This window comes from Lepidochelys kempii, chromosome 1 (genome assembly GCF_965140285.1).
Source record: "Lepidochelys kempii isolate rLepKem1 chromosome 1, rLepKem1.hap1, whole genome shotgun sequence".
NCBI classification, from domain to species: Eukaryota; Metazoa; Chordata; order Testudines; family Cheloniidae; genus Lepidochelys; species Lepidochelys kempii.
In genome coordinates, this window is record NC_136380.1 from 162,725,060 (window position 1) to 162,738,425 (window position 13,366).

At 40.3% G+C, this 13,366-nt stretch overlaps 1 protein-coding gene across 1 annotated transcript in view; it reads left to right on the forward strand.

Annotated features, from left to right (window-relative positions):
* The window catches only part of HLCS (holocarboxylase synthetase), a 212,719-nt gene that overhangs the window by 22,641 nt on the left and 176,712 nt on the right, over positions 1 to 13,366 (forward strand). The window contains exons 4-5 of the mRNA XM_073361038.2: positions 1,002 to 1,966; positions 4,516 to 4,698. Of these exons, the coding sequence (XP_073217139.2) occupies positions 1,002 to 1,966; positions 4,516 to 4,698 (1,148 nt within the window). The remainder of the gene's footprint in view (positions 1 to 1,001; positions 1,967 to 4,515; positions 4,699 to 13,366) is intronic.

Sequence of the window (13,366 nt, forward strand, 5' to 3'; positions counted from 1 at the left end):
GAGCAGCAAACCATAATAAAGGGCACCACAGGTTACAGGGCAGGGGTGACACAGCTACTCATTAGTCTGGATTGTACCATGGTGTGTCACAGATCCCTGTGTACCTCTTTGCTTTCAGCTTAACAATTTTGAGTAATTTTGTATTGTCTGCAAACTGTCACCTTATTTTTTTACTCCCTTTTCCAGATCATTTATGAATATGTTGAACAGTTCAGTTCCCAGTACAGATCCTCAGGCACCCTGCTGTTTACGTGTCTCCACTGCAAAAACTGACTGTTTGTTCCTATCTTTTTTGTTTTCTATCCTTTAACCAGTTAGGGGTCCATGAGAGGATCTTTCCTCTCCTCCCATGACTGCCTATTTTGCTTAAGAGCCTTAAGTGGTCTCTAACTGCCAGATACGTTCTCCTAGGGATTTACAAAATAGACTTACTCTTTATGTTTCAGGAGAAGTAGGGCCTTAGTGTCTAAAAGGAGGCAACTTTTTAGGAGTGTAAGTCTGTGTTTCTCAACCTCTTCAGACCACTGTGCCCCTTTCAGGAGGCTGATTTGTCTTGTGTCCCCCCACATTTCACCTCACTTAAAAACTTTGCATAGAGAATCAGACATCAAAATACAAAAGTGTCACAGCAAACTGTTACTGAAAAATTGCTTACTTTCTCATTTTTACCATACAGTTATAAAATACATCAACTGGAATATAAATATTGTATTTACATTTCAGTGTCTAATATATAGAGCAGTATAAACACATCATTGTCTGTATGAAATTTTAGCTTGTACTGAGTTTTAGTGCTTTTTATGTAGCCTATTGTAAAACCAGTCAAATATCTGGATGAGTTGATGTACCCCAGAGGTATGCATACCCCTGGTTGAGAACGACTAGTGTAAGTGATTTATCAGGAAACTAAATCTAACGCCAAATTGCATACTAGGGGTAGTGACATTCAACATTGCTATTTTTGTACAGCTTTTAACTTTTTTTCTTTTGAAATCTCTCAGCTATCCATTTACAGGATTCTGCTCTAAAGGAGCTCAAGCGGATGGCTGCACCTACAGAAGAGAAGAATAGCACTAATAGCATACACATGGATGAAATGACCCCTGCTCCTCCAGTTGCAGCTGCAACTAAACAAGGATCAACGTCAACTGATTCTACAGGAGGTGGTGACCAGGAGGCGCGAGAAGAGAAATCCAGGCTGGAGAAAAGAAGTGAGTCTTATGATGAGCCTAATAACCTATGTGAAAGGGAGACAAGTACTGGTAAACATCACCACCTGCACCTTTCCAGCTGCCATGAATGCTTTGAACTTGAAAACAGCACCATTGAGTCAGTCAGATATGCTTCATCAGAAAACATTCCAGAACTTCCTGATGATTGCAGTGCTAGCGTGGAAGAAGTTACTGATGGCTGTCTGGCAAGAGAACTAAGAAGGATAAACCTCACTGGGAAGACTCCCAATGTTTTAATTTATGTGGGCTCTGACCCTATGAAAATCAAATTTGAGAAGATAAAATCAGTGCTCAAGGAGTGCATTCATACAGACAGCTACACCATCTACCAGCTGGTAGAGGAACAAGTTCTGAAAGCTCCCTGGCTTGATAACTCGTTGTTGTTGGTTATTGCCACAGAGGAACCCATTTCTAAGGACAATCACAAACAGTTCCTGACCTACTTGTCAAGAGGTGGGAAGATTTTAGGACTTTCTGCCTCTTTTACATTTGGCAGTATACAGATAAGGAGCAAAAGCGAACTGAAGAAGACCATCCAAGAATTAGTGTTCTATAAAGCAGATAACAGTGAAGTTAAATTAAACCTTCTGACCAGTGGCAGTGTTTTTGAGCAAGAGGCTAAAGAAAAGCACAGCCAAGTGAAGTCGTTGAGTCACTTAAGTAATACAGATAAAGATATGATCATTGTTCACCTGCCATATGGAGATTGTGGAGGAGAAGCCATTCTGTGTCAGGTACTGTGTGTAAGAAGACTTAAGTTGTTTATTGCATTGTATAACATGCTTATTATGGTGTGCTCCTAGATTTCAACTGACCTCCATTATAAGTTCATTTTTGATGCCTCTCTGAAGTCCACAGACAGGAATACCTGCCTCAAATTTGGTAGGCTAGGCAAAGGACTGAGGCAGAGTTTTTTACCTAGTTTGAAGTTATTTGTACACAGGATTCCTGAATTATGGGACTCAGGTCATTAGAGTAGGAAAATAACCTTTTGTCCATTTGTAGCAAAATAGAAGGAGGGAAATAAAAAATGTAGTTTATTGGGCTTATCTTGTTGAGTTCTGGTGCAGAGAACCAAATGAAACAGAAATACAAGAATATAAACTTTAGAAATGGGCAACCTTTACCCTTATTTTAATTATAGGACAGATGTTTTTTTGGGACTCAAGACTTAACGTGTAGATGTTTATTCTTCTGGTAATATGAGTAATCTTGCAATTACTCCAGAAAACTTCATCAGGGCTTCTCCAAGGTGCTTTCCCCTCACCAGGGCTCTACAGGATGAAGAGATGACAAATTTCTTTTGAACTCACTGAGCCAAAGGCAAATCCCAACATTCCTTGTTTACAGTAGCTGTCAGATTCGCCCTTAGCAGTTTTTAATCAGTCACCTTCCCATATGTCTTTTGTCATAACTTTCCCACCTAAATGTATGGAAAAGGGCATTTTGGGACATTTCTGTTGTCTTAGGTATGCAATGATCAGCTTTACTGCATGTCTCCCAGTATTAAAATATCCTTTTTAAAGCTGTACACGTTTGCCAGTATTACTCCTGAGTGTCACTGCCAAAAGACTATGGCATCTTGGGAAAACCAGGTTATGTAGATCAAATGTTACAGTTTTGTATAACAATTTCTGTCACCCATGTGTTGGGTACTTGAAGTAGAAAATTGATTAGGTACTGTTACTATCCATTTCTTTAAGTTGCATGGTAAAACCTGTTTTGCTGTAGCATTTAAATGACCCCTCTCCTCTAATAAAATTTAATACTGCAGTGAGTTTTCTGAGGAAAAAGGGCAATGTGGGGTAGCTTCGGAAATCAGATTAAAAGGATTAGAATATCATTTATGATTTTTACTTGAGTTCCAGTCTGCATCTGAAAAGGCGTGTTGTTGTTCTCTTCATGGCTATATTGATAAGAGTATTGACAGTGACATCAACCAGTAAATATTCAGAGTCACAGGGTAGTTATTTCCCTCTTCTGCACTGGTCTAGTTTCATAACATTACCTCTTTAATTCAATAAATTTATTTGGCTGAATGATAGAAAAGTGGATAATGCATACTATAGATAGAGAAAATAAAAAGTGCAAAAATGTATGCAAGCACAGTATAAGTAATTTTTATGCCACTTTCATTTAAATGTATTTGCATATAGTAGAATAAAGCAGATGTACATTTTGTATTCTACTAAATGTATTAAACATCTTGGAACTTCTGTGAGATACAATATATAATTTTAGGAGGGCTAGGCTGGACTCTGCATTTCAGCTCTGCTTCTTAAGGCTTGTACACATGGAGAGTTAGTGTGCAGGAAGGTAGGATATGAATTTACAACACTCTAGTTTGCCACGTACTAAATCTCTGTGGATCCTGCTACCGTGCACTAAAAGTTTTGTGATTAGCTTTCATTTATTGGTCTTTGAAGTACTGCTAAATAGTATTTCCAAAGTGCACAATAGAACTTTTACCGTGTGGTAGCAGGGTCCACATGGCCAATTAGTGAGCAGCACGCTGGAGTGCTGTATATTTGCAGCTTGGCTTGCCGATTTGTGTAGAGAAGCCCCCAAAGTTCACCTCTAGTTTGAAAAGTGATTCTGTATAAAATGGCATTGTAGGTTTCTGAGTCAGTGTTCCAGATATAATCAGTGCAGTTCAAAAATAAAAAGATGTTTTTCTAATTTCAATCCTGTGATTCAACTTGGAATTAGTCAGGCTGGGTTCTTTCTACCTTGTTAATCTCTACCAACAAAAATTCTGCAATCAGAACTGAATTCTACTGGCTCATGAGCCAGAGTGGAATCCAGAGCAGCTTCATTTATATAGTGCTAATAGAAGAAAAAAGTAGCAAAAACTTCTTAGTCAGTAAGTAGATATGGACTCCAAATACATGCGGGAGACAGACCAACTGATTAAGAAGGGGCATTTTTACACACTTTTAAGAGAAGAACTGTAGTTCACCAATAGCTCTAGTCTCCTCCTTGGAAGTTAAGGATTCATTGGTCTCTACTAGTATTTGCTACACCTTGGATATATATCTGTTTGACAGGCTTTTAAGATGTCAAAGCCCTATTCATTAATATGTCTTGTTTCTTCATCGTATAAAATATAACCTTATTTCTAACACACAAGTCACACTGAATTTTACATGGCTCTTGTACTAAATTCAGCTAGTAGTAAGTGAATAGATACCACACCATTTTTAGGTCTGCTTTGCTTTTCTCTACCTCAGCTGCTGTCTTTCGTGTTAGTCACTTCTTTCTTTTTCTTTTCCCATCTCCCCAGATATACTTGGAAATGGATATTGCCTCTCTGACTACCCAAACCCAAGAAGATTTTAATTTACTCAAAATGAGCAATGCCAAGAGATATGAAGTTCTTAAGGAGATCCTGACCTTACTTGGCCTGAGTTGTGAATTAAGCGAAGTTCCTTCACTAACTCCTATTTATTTGCTTTCTTCTGATGAGGTGAGCATTCTACTTCAATTGCAGACATAAGAGATTTAAACTAAGTAGCTTGATGCATGATTTAAAAAAACAAAATAATGTTTTTATAGTTCTGGGGTAGAAAGGTCTGCCAAGTTGTTAGGGCCAAGTAATTTTAATATGTACCAAAAATTACTAAAAAAGAAAAGGAGTACTTGTGGCACCTTAGAGACTAACCAATTTATTTGAGCATGAGCTTTCGTGAGCTACAGCTCACTTCATCAGATGTAAACATCTGATGAAGTGAGCTGTAGCTCACGAAAGCTCATGCTCAAATAAATTGGTTAGTCTCTAAGGTGCCACAAGTACTCCTTTTCTTTTTGCGAATACAGACTAACACGGCTGTTCCTCTGAAACCAAAAATTACTAAAAGTTTGTCTAGAGAGAGAGTCTCTCAGTGCCAATTTAGGGATGTGACTTCCACTGTTCGTCACATGGGGTTCCTCACCATGTCTTATGAGACATCATGATTAAAAACAAAACCATCAAATTACTAACTTTGTGGGGTTTTTTTACAAAACATTGAAAACACAAATAATAAACCATTGTGACTTCAGTTACAGTCTCTTTTATCTGTCTCTCCATGAAGAGTTTTTAACAGAGATTATGCCGTAGAGGGTGGGCCAGTTTTTGGTGGGGGCATTCTTCTCTGGATAGGTCAATACTGAAGAGATATTTTCAAAACTAGTATACGAGTCCTGTTTTAGAGTATCATACATAACTAAAACAGTGTATATATGGCAAGGGAATTTCATTTAAGGGTAGGTGAGTCCTGTGTGGTTTATCATGGATAACCTAAACTGTTCAAAAATAGGCAAAGGTGAGTGATCTTAATTAAGTCTTACAAAACTTAAATATTTACATTCAGTTACTTTAGAGGCCATTCTAGCAGCTGTCTTGAGTCAGACAAATTAATGTATATTAAGTATCTTAATATTTGGGGGTTGGACTAGATGACCTTCTGGGGTCCCTTCCAACCCTGATATTCTATGATTCAAATTAAATCTGTTTCTCTTTTTACTAAGATTAGTTTGTTTCCTCTCCAAGAATAATAGCGTAAACCACTTTGGTGCTTAATGGGAGAAGCTGTTACTGTCTTAAATTACAAATAGCATTTCCATATCTCATTAAAATCATTAGAAGAAAAAAATAAATCTGATTCCTTGGCAATGCTTTGGTAAACTTTCTCTCATTCTTCGTGATATCATTACGTTGCAGAAGCACTGTTGTGTTGGAAGGTGATTGCTTCTTGATGCTGTATGGTTACTGCTTCTTTGTCCCACTGCTGACGTTTGCTTGCTTGAAAGAGATGGCATGACTAAGACCGGAGTGACATTGAGGTTAAGAAACAGAAGCAGGGTGTGCTGCTTGCTTAATTCAGAGAGATGTATAGTCTTCACATTTCACAGTTTCACTGGAGGTGCAAGGCATACCCCTTTTAGGGCTCATCTGGATTTAAATATTGGCTGCTGTCACCTTTTCATTGGTTTAAGACCCTCATGGGACAGTTCAGATAGTATCTTCAGCTCATGAATATGAAATTTGTTTGCTATGGAACAGGGTAGTAACTGTATATTGTTCTTGTGGAGGGAACTCAAATATCCTTTGTTTTAACTCTTTCTTGTGTTTTTAGTCCTTTAGTTTTATTAGGGTTTAATAGGAGTTTAAATTCTGTTTTAAATAAATCAAACTTCCTTACTTACATATCTTTTAGCTTTAAAATAGCCTTTCTAAGCTTAGATTAACTTAAAAAGAGTCTTCAATTTAAATCAGGGGTCGGCAGCCTTTCAGAAGTGGTGTGCCGAGTCTTCGTTTATTCACTCTAATGTAAGGTTTTGCGTGCCAGTGATACATTTTAATCATTTTAGAAGGTCTCTTTCTATAAGTCTTTAATATATATCTAAACTATTGTTGTATGTAAAGTAAATAAGGTTTTTAAAATGTTTAAGAAGCTTAATTTAAAATTAAATTAAAATGCAGAGCCCCCTGGACCGGTGGCCAGGACCCGGGCAGTGTGAGTGCCACTGAAAATCAGCTTGTGCACTGGTTGCCTTCCCCTGATTTAAATAGTCCTCAAAGAATGCATTGGCTCTTCTTGTAAATTCTTGGAGTAGTGGTTTTTGTGTGTGTTTGAATTTAACTAGAAAGTTGCTTGAACACTGTCAGATCACTAATTCCCCAGTTAGCATAAACATTCTGTACTTAAATGACTTTTTATCGTATTAACCAGTGATGATGATAAATGACCATGTTATATTTATGAAAATATAACAAATATTTTACTAGTTATATGGCAGTTGCATCAGGCTTACTTTTAAATACAAGTCATTTGCAAACAGACATCTCAAAGATACTTGTACATTTCTGAGCATTTAAGGAATAAACAAAGGACTGCTACAAAACATTTCCCAACTTTATATATTTTCCTTAAACCACATGAAGGCCTTAGAGTGTTTATAAAATTTTTAATAAAACTATTCCTCGTCTATTTTGTTAGAATTTAAAAATGAAATTTTTCTTTATGAAGAGAGAGAAGGGTGAGAAGGGGGTGAGGCAGAGTCGAGTCTCCTGAATCAGCTTTTTATGGCCTTGGCAAACCAGGTGCTATATATTGCTTACCTTGAGATCCTAGAAAAAATATCTTCACGCTCATTAACAAGGGAGAGACTCTTTGAGCAGACACTCCTGTTGGGTGTTTTGCCTTTTAATCACAGTTACCAAGATTTCAGTCAACAGTCGTTTTACCTGTAGTTCACAATTAAAAACTCTTACCAAACATTCTGTACAAATTAAAAAAAAAATCACGACTAACACTTCAATGTTTTTCTAACCTTATATAAAATAAAGTGTATAGAATATTACAACCAAATAAACTTTAAAAACTGCTTTCCAGAGTCTGCGATTAGACCTGGTGGTGATAACATATGTATGGGCCAGGAGGAGGTATTCACTTTGAAGTATTTCATGTTTGTCATTTATTAGGAAAGCAGAAATTTCCTAATACTTTTCTTTAATTACCCTGAATACTTAATTGAATAAAACAAATAATTACAAACCAATATGTAAGCTGCTATTGTCCAAAAGCCATGTATACAAAAGTACTTAGAAATATTTTTTCAAATTTAATAAAAGTCCAGGTAAATGTATAGCAATGTAACATAATAAATTAAAATAGTTGTATTCACTGTAGTCAATATTGAGGTTTAGCCCTTATATAGCAAGTAGTAAAAATGTCTAAACGACTACTGCTCTTTTATGGTTCTTTAGCTGCTAAACACACTTTTGAGATTTACATTGGGGAAACTGTGGGACTTGAACCTTTTAAGAATTTGGCTTATTGCTGATGGAACATTTTAGCCCTTCGTTAATAAGACATGCATTGTACTTCACTTGTGTCCTTGCACAGTATCAAAATGCTCTACAGAGCAAAACTGTGCTAATCTATAGTAAGAAAAGGTTTTTAAGAGATTAAAAGGCGTAATTAACTTTATTTCTACTCGAGATAGAGAATTCTGCATAAACAGGGCAACACAAATGAAAGAGCAACCCCAAATTATGGAGATCTGATTGGGAAGTGAGGAGGTCAATACTGAAGGACCATAATGTATGGGAAAGGCAATATGAGGAGTATGTAGTCAGAAAAGTGAGAAGGAGATCTTTAATAATCCTGAAGGCATTTTTAATATTTGTGTGAATATTAAATTAATAATCACTAGGAAACCAGTGAAGGTGCTGCAGGTTGATATTATTCTCTCACTGCACAAAATATCTGCCTATTACCCATGCCCCCTAAAATTTTAGAGAATTGTTATGTATAGGCCTGATTATTACTTGATACATTCTTCACAATTTCATTGTAGACAGCTTTACAAAAACATTGAAATGTGACACCACAAGATCAAATGGCTTAAAGTAAAATGAACAAAGTTTAAACTAGTAAGAGTCCCTGGTTCACAAGCAAACAAACTATAACTTACATTCTGTTCATTTGCCCAATATTAATTGTAATTTAACATCTAAAATCTCTCAAGAGGAGAACTGTATGGAGAGGATCAAGTTGATAGAATTTTCTCTAATATTGTTGCCCCAATCTCTATATCTTTCTCCCTTCACACCCAGCTTTCAAATTGTACCATGTAAGAATCCAACAGTGATGCTAATTAATTTTTGCCAATGCTTGCCATCTAGTGGCATATTTTACATTTGCAGTTTCGTTCAGTATGTTTCACAAGAATCTATTTGACAGTTACATGGTTTAAATAAAGTTTACAAAAAGCAAGTGGGAAATGAAGGGTCATTTGAGGGTTATTGGTTTTGCTGTGATGTTAGGTTTCAAAATGCTATAATCTTTGTATGTGCAACATCATTCTTAATGTTTTTAATATACATTTTCAAGCTGATAATTTAGCACATTTCCAGAATAGTATCTGAAAGGAATTTGCAAGTATTTAAGAAGCAATTAAACATCTAAGTATTAGAATAAATTAAGAATACATAATCACTTAGAGCTTTCTGACAGGTTATTCATTTCTCTAGATGTATTGTGGCTTTCACTTACATAGAACTTTTCATTTGAGGTATTCAAATCCTTTAAAATAATTTCTGATTAAGATTCAGCACTTTGGAGTACATATGTGTAATCTGAAGAATAGTTAAGTGACTAGTTTAAAGTCACACAGAGAGTCAATGGAATGAGAAACGTAGGAGTCCTGACTCCCAGGCATTTGCAGCATTACCAACCTCAACCATTTAAGTCATGAGTCAGGCCCCAAAATAATCATGAGCTGTTGTTCATCGTAGATATTTAAAATCTGTGGCTACTCTTGGTTTTCTTTCTGCTGTTTTGAGGTTTTAGGGTTTACGATTTCAAACTTTATTCTGTACCCATGAGGATGAAAAACTTTTATGTTCTTTTAAAGTAAGCTGCGATTCTTCTTTGGGAAATGTCACTCTGGGTGCTCCATTTCAGGTGCATGTGCGCCACCTGCGCCTTTGGGGATTTTTGGTAGCAGTGCCTGTTCGGCCTGTGCATGTGCTCTACACATACTCGTGGCGTGTAACGAAAATTACTCCCCAGGGTATTCTATGCCCCCCCCCCCCAAAAAAAAATATTCCGAACACAATATTTTAAAAATTCTGCAAATTTTATTTGTCAAATAATGGTGGAGGCACCAGCCTGGCATTGGGGAGCAGAGGCCACTGGCTGCACAGAGGCGGGAGATCACTGTGCAGCTCCCCCCTGGGACACGGGCTCAGTGGTGAGGCTGCACTCAACCCCGACACAATGCAAGGACCAGGCCTGCCCCAGAAACACCCCAGGACCCTGTCCCTCTGTGCCAGATGCACCAGGTGTGCATAGGCAGGCTTAGCAAGGCAGGATCCAAGTGTGAAGGGGCTTAGTGTGAGGGGATCCACATGTGGGTTGAGAGGGTTTTGTGGGGGGCAGTCTGGGTTTGGGTGGCTCAGTGTGGGATCCAAGGGCTTGTTGGGGAGTTCTGGGTGCAGCGGTAATGGGACTCTGCAAGGGAGTCCAGGTGCAGCTGGTTGGGGCTCAGTAAGATGGAGATCCAGGTGCAGGTGGCTCATCGGGGTGGTCCAGGTTCAGGGGGAGTGGGGCTTGTCAGCGGGGTTCTGCATGTGAGGGGTGTGTGTGTGTGAGGTTTGTGGGGGGGGTCTTGATATGAGGGGGTCTGGATGCACAGGTGTTGGGTGGATGGGGGAGCAGCTTCCTGTACAGAGACCCCCCCCGCAGCTGAGGAGCAATGGGTGCAGGAAGTACTGAAGTTTTCAGGGCTTCCTACTGCCAGGGGAGAAATCTGGGGGTGGGTCTGACATGGCCTTGGATGTCGTGCAGGGGAAGAGGAAGTCACAGTCTCCCCAACCCAGCCAGGACTAACAGCTGAGCCTGGTGCAGGGTAGGAGCCACCAGCCGGGTCTTCCTGAGTCCCGCTCACTGTTAGGTGGTAGGTAGGTTGTTTGTTTGTTTGTTTTTTTGTTCTTTCCCTGTTTTTTATTCCCCCCTTGCCCCCCCCATTTCAGGGTTATGTTCGGACTCTTATTACTGGGGTTTCCTGGGCAGTGGCAGAGCCAGGTGGAGTAAACAGAGGGGGAGCGGAGATAAAAAAGGCACCACCTGCTTGTACTCACGTGGTGGCACTCCAGGTCTTCAGCGGCACTTCAGAGTCAGGTCCTTCACTCACTCCGGTCTTTGAAGGCACCGAAGGACCCCACCGCTGAAGTGCCGCCGAAGACTGGTGTGGGAGTGAAGGACCTGACGCTGAAGAGCCGCTGAAGACCAGAGTGCCGCCGGGTGAGTAAAAAATAAAAAGGTGCCAATCCATTAAAAAGACTCCACTTGTGCTCGGTGGGGGAGCGGCTGCTGCCCCGCTTCCCCCCGCCCAGCTACGCTACCGATCCGGGGACTCCCAGGCTTTAAATATTGCTCTTCCTTCCAGGAATCCTTCCTGGGTAGGGATGGACACTCTGGAAGTGCTTTGGGGATATCTATATACCTTCAAAGTGTAAAATCTGGTCTTCATTTAAAAGCACATTCTGTAAGAACCGAGAGATAAAATTCAAGCTCCTCATGATGAAGCTAGCCCTGAAACCAGCTTCTGATCAGAGCTCCAAGAATCCCCCTCTACATAGTGTCCCGTCCACCTCTGGACCCTGGTCATTAAGAGCTTCAATGGGTAGAACTGTTGCTACCCCATTAGCTGCCAGGTCCTTGTCGCTGAAGGCTACCAGGGATAAGACGGTCACTATCATGTCCACCTTGTGGTCTGGTTGTGACGTTACCCTCTGGTGTTATCTGGACTGGTGATCTGCTAGGTCCCTCCAGTCCTTGACTCTGGGAGCCAGCCTTACCCTGCTCTGCTGTGAGAACCCCCACTCCTGGGCTGTTCAAGCTCAGCCTCTGGCATATTAGCTGCTGCTTGGGCTGTGCAATCAAATGACACTAGCCAATATCTCTGGTCCCAGACGACCCTAGGAATCTCCATCTTGCAGTGTCCACTTATGCCCATTGGACGCTACAAATTTATGTAAGTTTGTCAATTTAACTAAGAAATTGATATGTACCAGGCTTGTTATGCCATGGGGAGTTTCTGACACGTTTCAAATCAAATGCACTGCTTCAGGGAGAATAAACAGATTTATTAACTACAAAGATAAATTTTAAGTGATTATAAGTCAAAGCATAGCAAGTCAGACTTGGTGAAATGAAATAAAAACAAAACGCATTCTAAACTGATCTTAGCACTTACAAACTTAGATGCTTCTCACCCCAGGCTGGCTGGTTGCTCTTTAGCCAGGCTGTCTCCCCTTTGATCAGCGGTTCAGTTGCTTGGTGTGGTGTCTGTAGGTGTAGGTGGAAGAGAGAGGAAGAGCATGGCAAACATCTCTTCCTTTTATCATGTCCTTTCCTCCCTCTTGTCTTTGCCCCCTCCCCTTCAGAGTCAGGTGATCATTACTGAGGGCTTGTCTACACCACGCAGCTTTTAGCAACAAGACTGTCAACACAGCCTTGTCACTAAAAGTCAGCGTGTGTGAAAGCTCTTTGCTGGTGCTGAAAGACAAAAGTTCTGTCAGCAACTTTGCAGTGTAGACATACCGTGAGTCTCTCCAAGCAAGGTTGAGCAATTCCCCTGGTGTGGCCTCATGCAGGTGTGTCATTGCATTGTAGCTCCCTTGCTGGACAATGACTGTTGATGGGTTGTATGACACCCCGCTCGGGCGTTGGTTATTTTCCTTGCTGTTGCCTCTGGGGAGCGAATATCTGGCTGATTCCCCCAATTTACAGCATGTTTTAGTGACAACCATACTACACAATTCTCATAACTTCATATGCATTAATGGTACGCATATATGGATAGAGAAATGACTTTCAGCAGATCATAACCTTTTCCCTGATACCTTACAAGGCATGCTTTATGTGTAAGATCACGATTATATGAAAATGAGGCATATGGGGGTTACAGGATGCTCCCCCAAGGTACAGAATGTCACACTGGGTCACCGAAAGCCTTGGGGGGATGAGGGATCGACAACTCTGCCTGCAGTGCCGACAGCTGGTAAGTACTGTTAATGGGAGCATGACTTGCATCCCCTTTACAAGAGGTCTCTGTCACTGGAGACCTCTGACCCCAAGAGGAGTGTTACTGAGGCTGCAAGTGCGTCTGGTACCGCAAAGGTGTATAAGGCTGTTTCTAAGAGCCATGCCTCTTCTGTACCAGATCGATTTTTTTTTTTTTTTTTTTTTGGAGGACCACCTCTGCTAGCTACTGTATGACGAAGAGGTCAGCACGGTCTGTTTCCTCACTACCCTTGGTACCTACTTCAGCACCCTGGACTGCTCCATCTGAGTCTGTACCTGCGCCAGCACTTTTCTTCTGGTACCGCAGGAGTTCCAGGACTTGACAACTGTTTGTACCCAGTGAACCGGAGTCTCCTCTACTGTCCGCGTCTGCACATCTTTTGGTACCGAGATCCTCTGGCTCACCGATGGTACTTTTCTTGTTGACACACACCCCCTCCTGTGATTCCCTAATTTCTGTCATCCAGGGAGAGCACTTATCATTCCCATGGAATATATTGAAGGAGATTCTGACTCTCGACTCTGGGGATCACCTATTTATTCAGTGGGATGTTA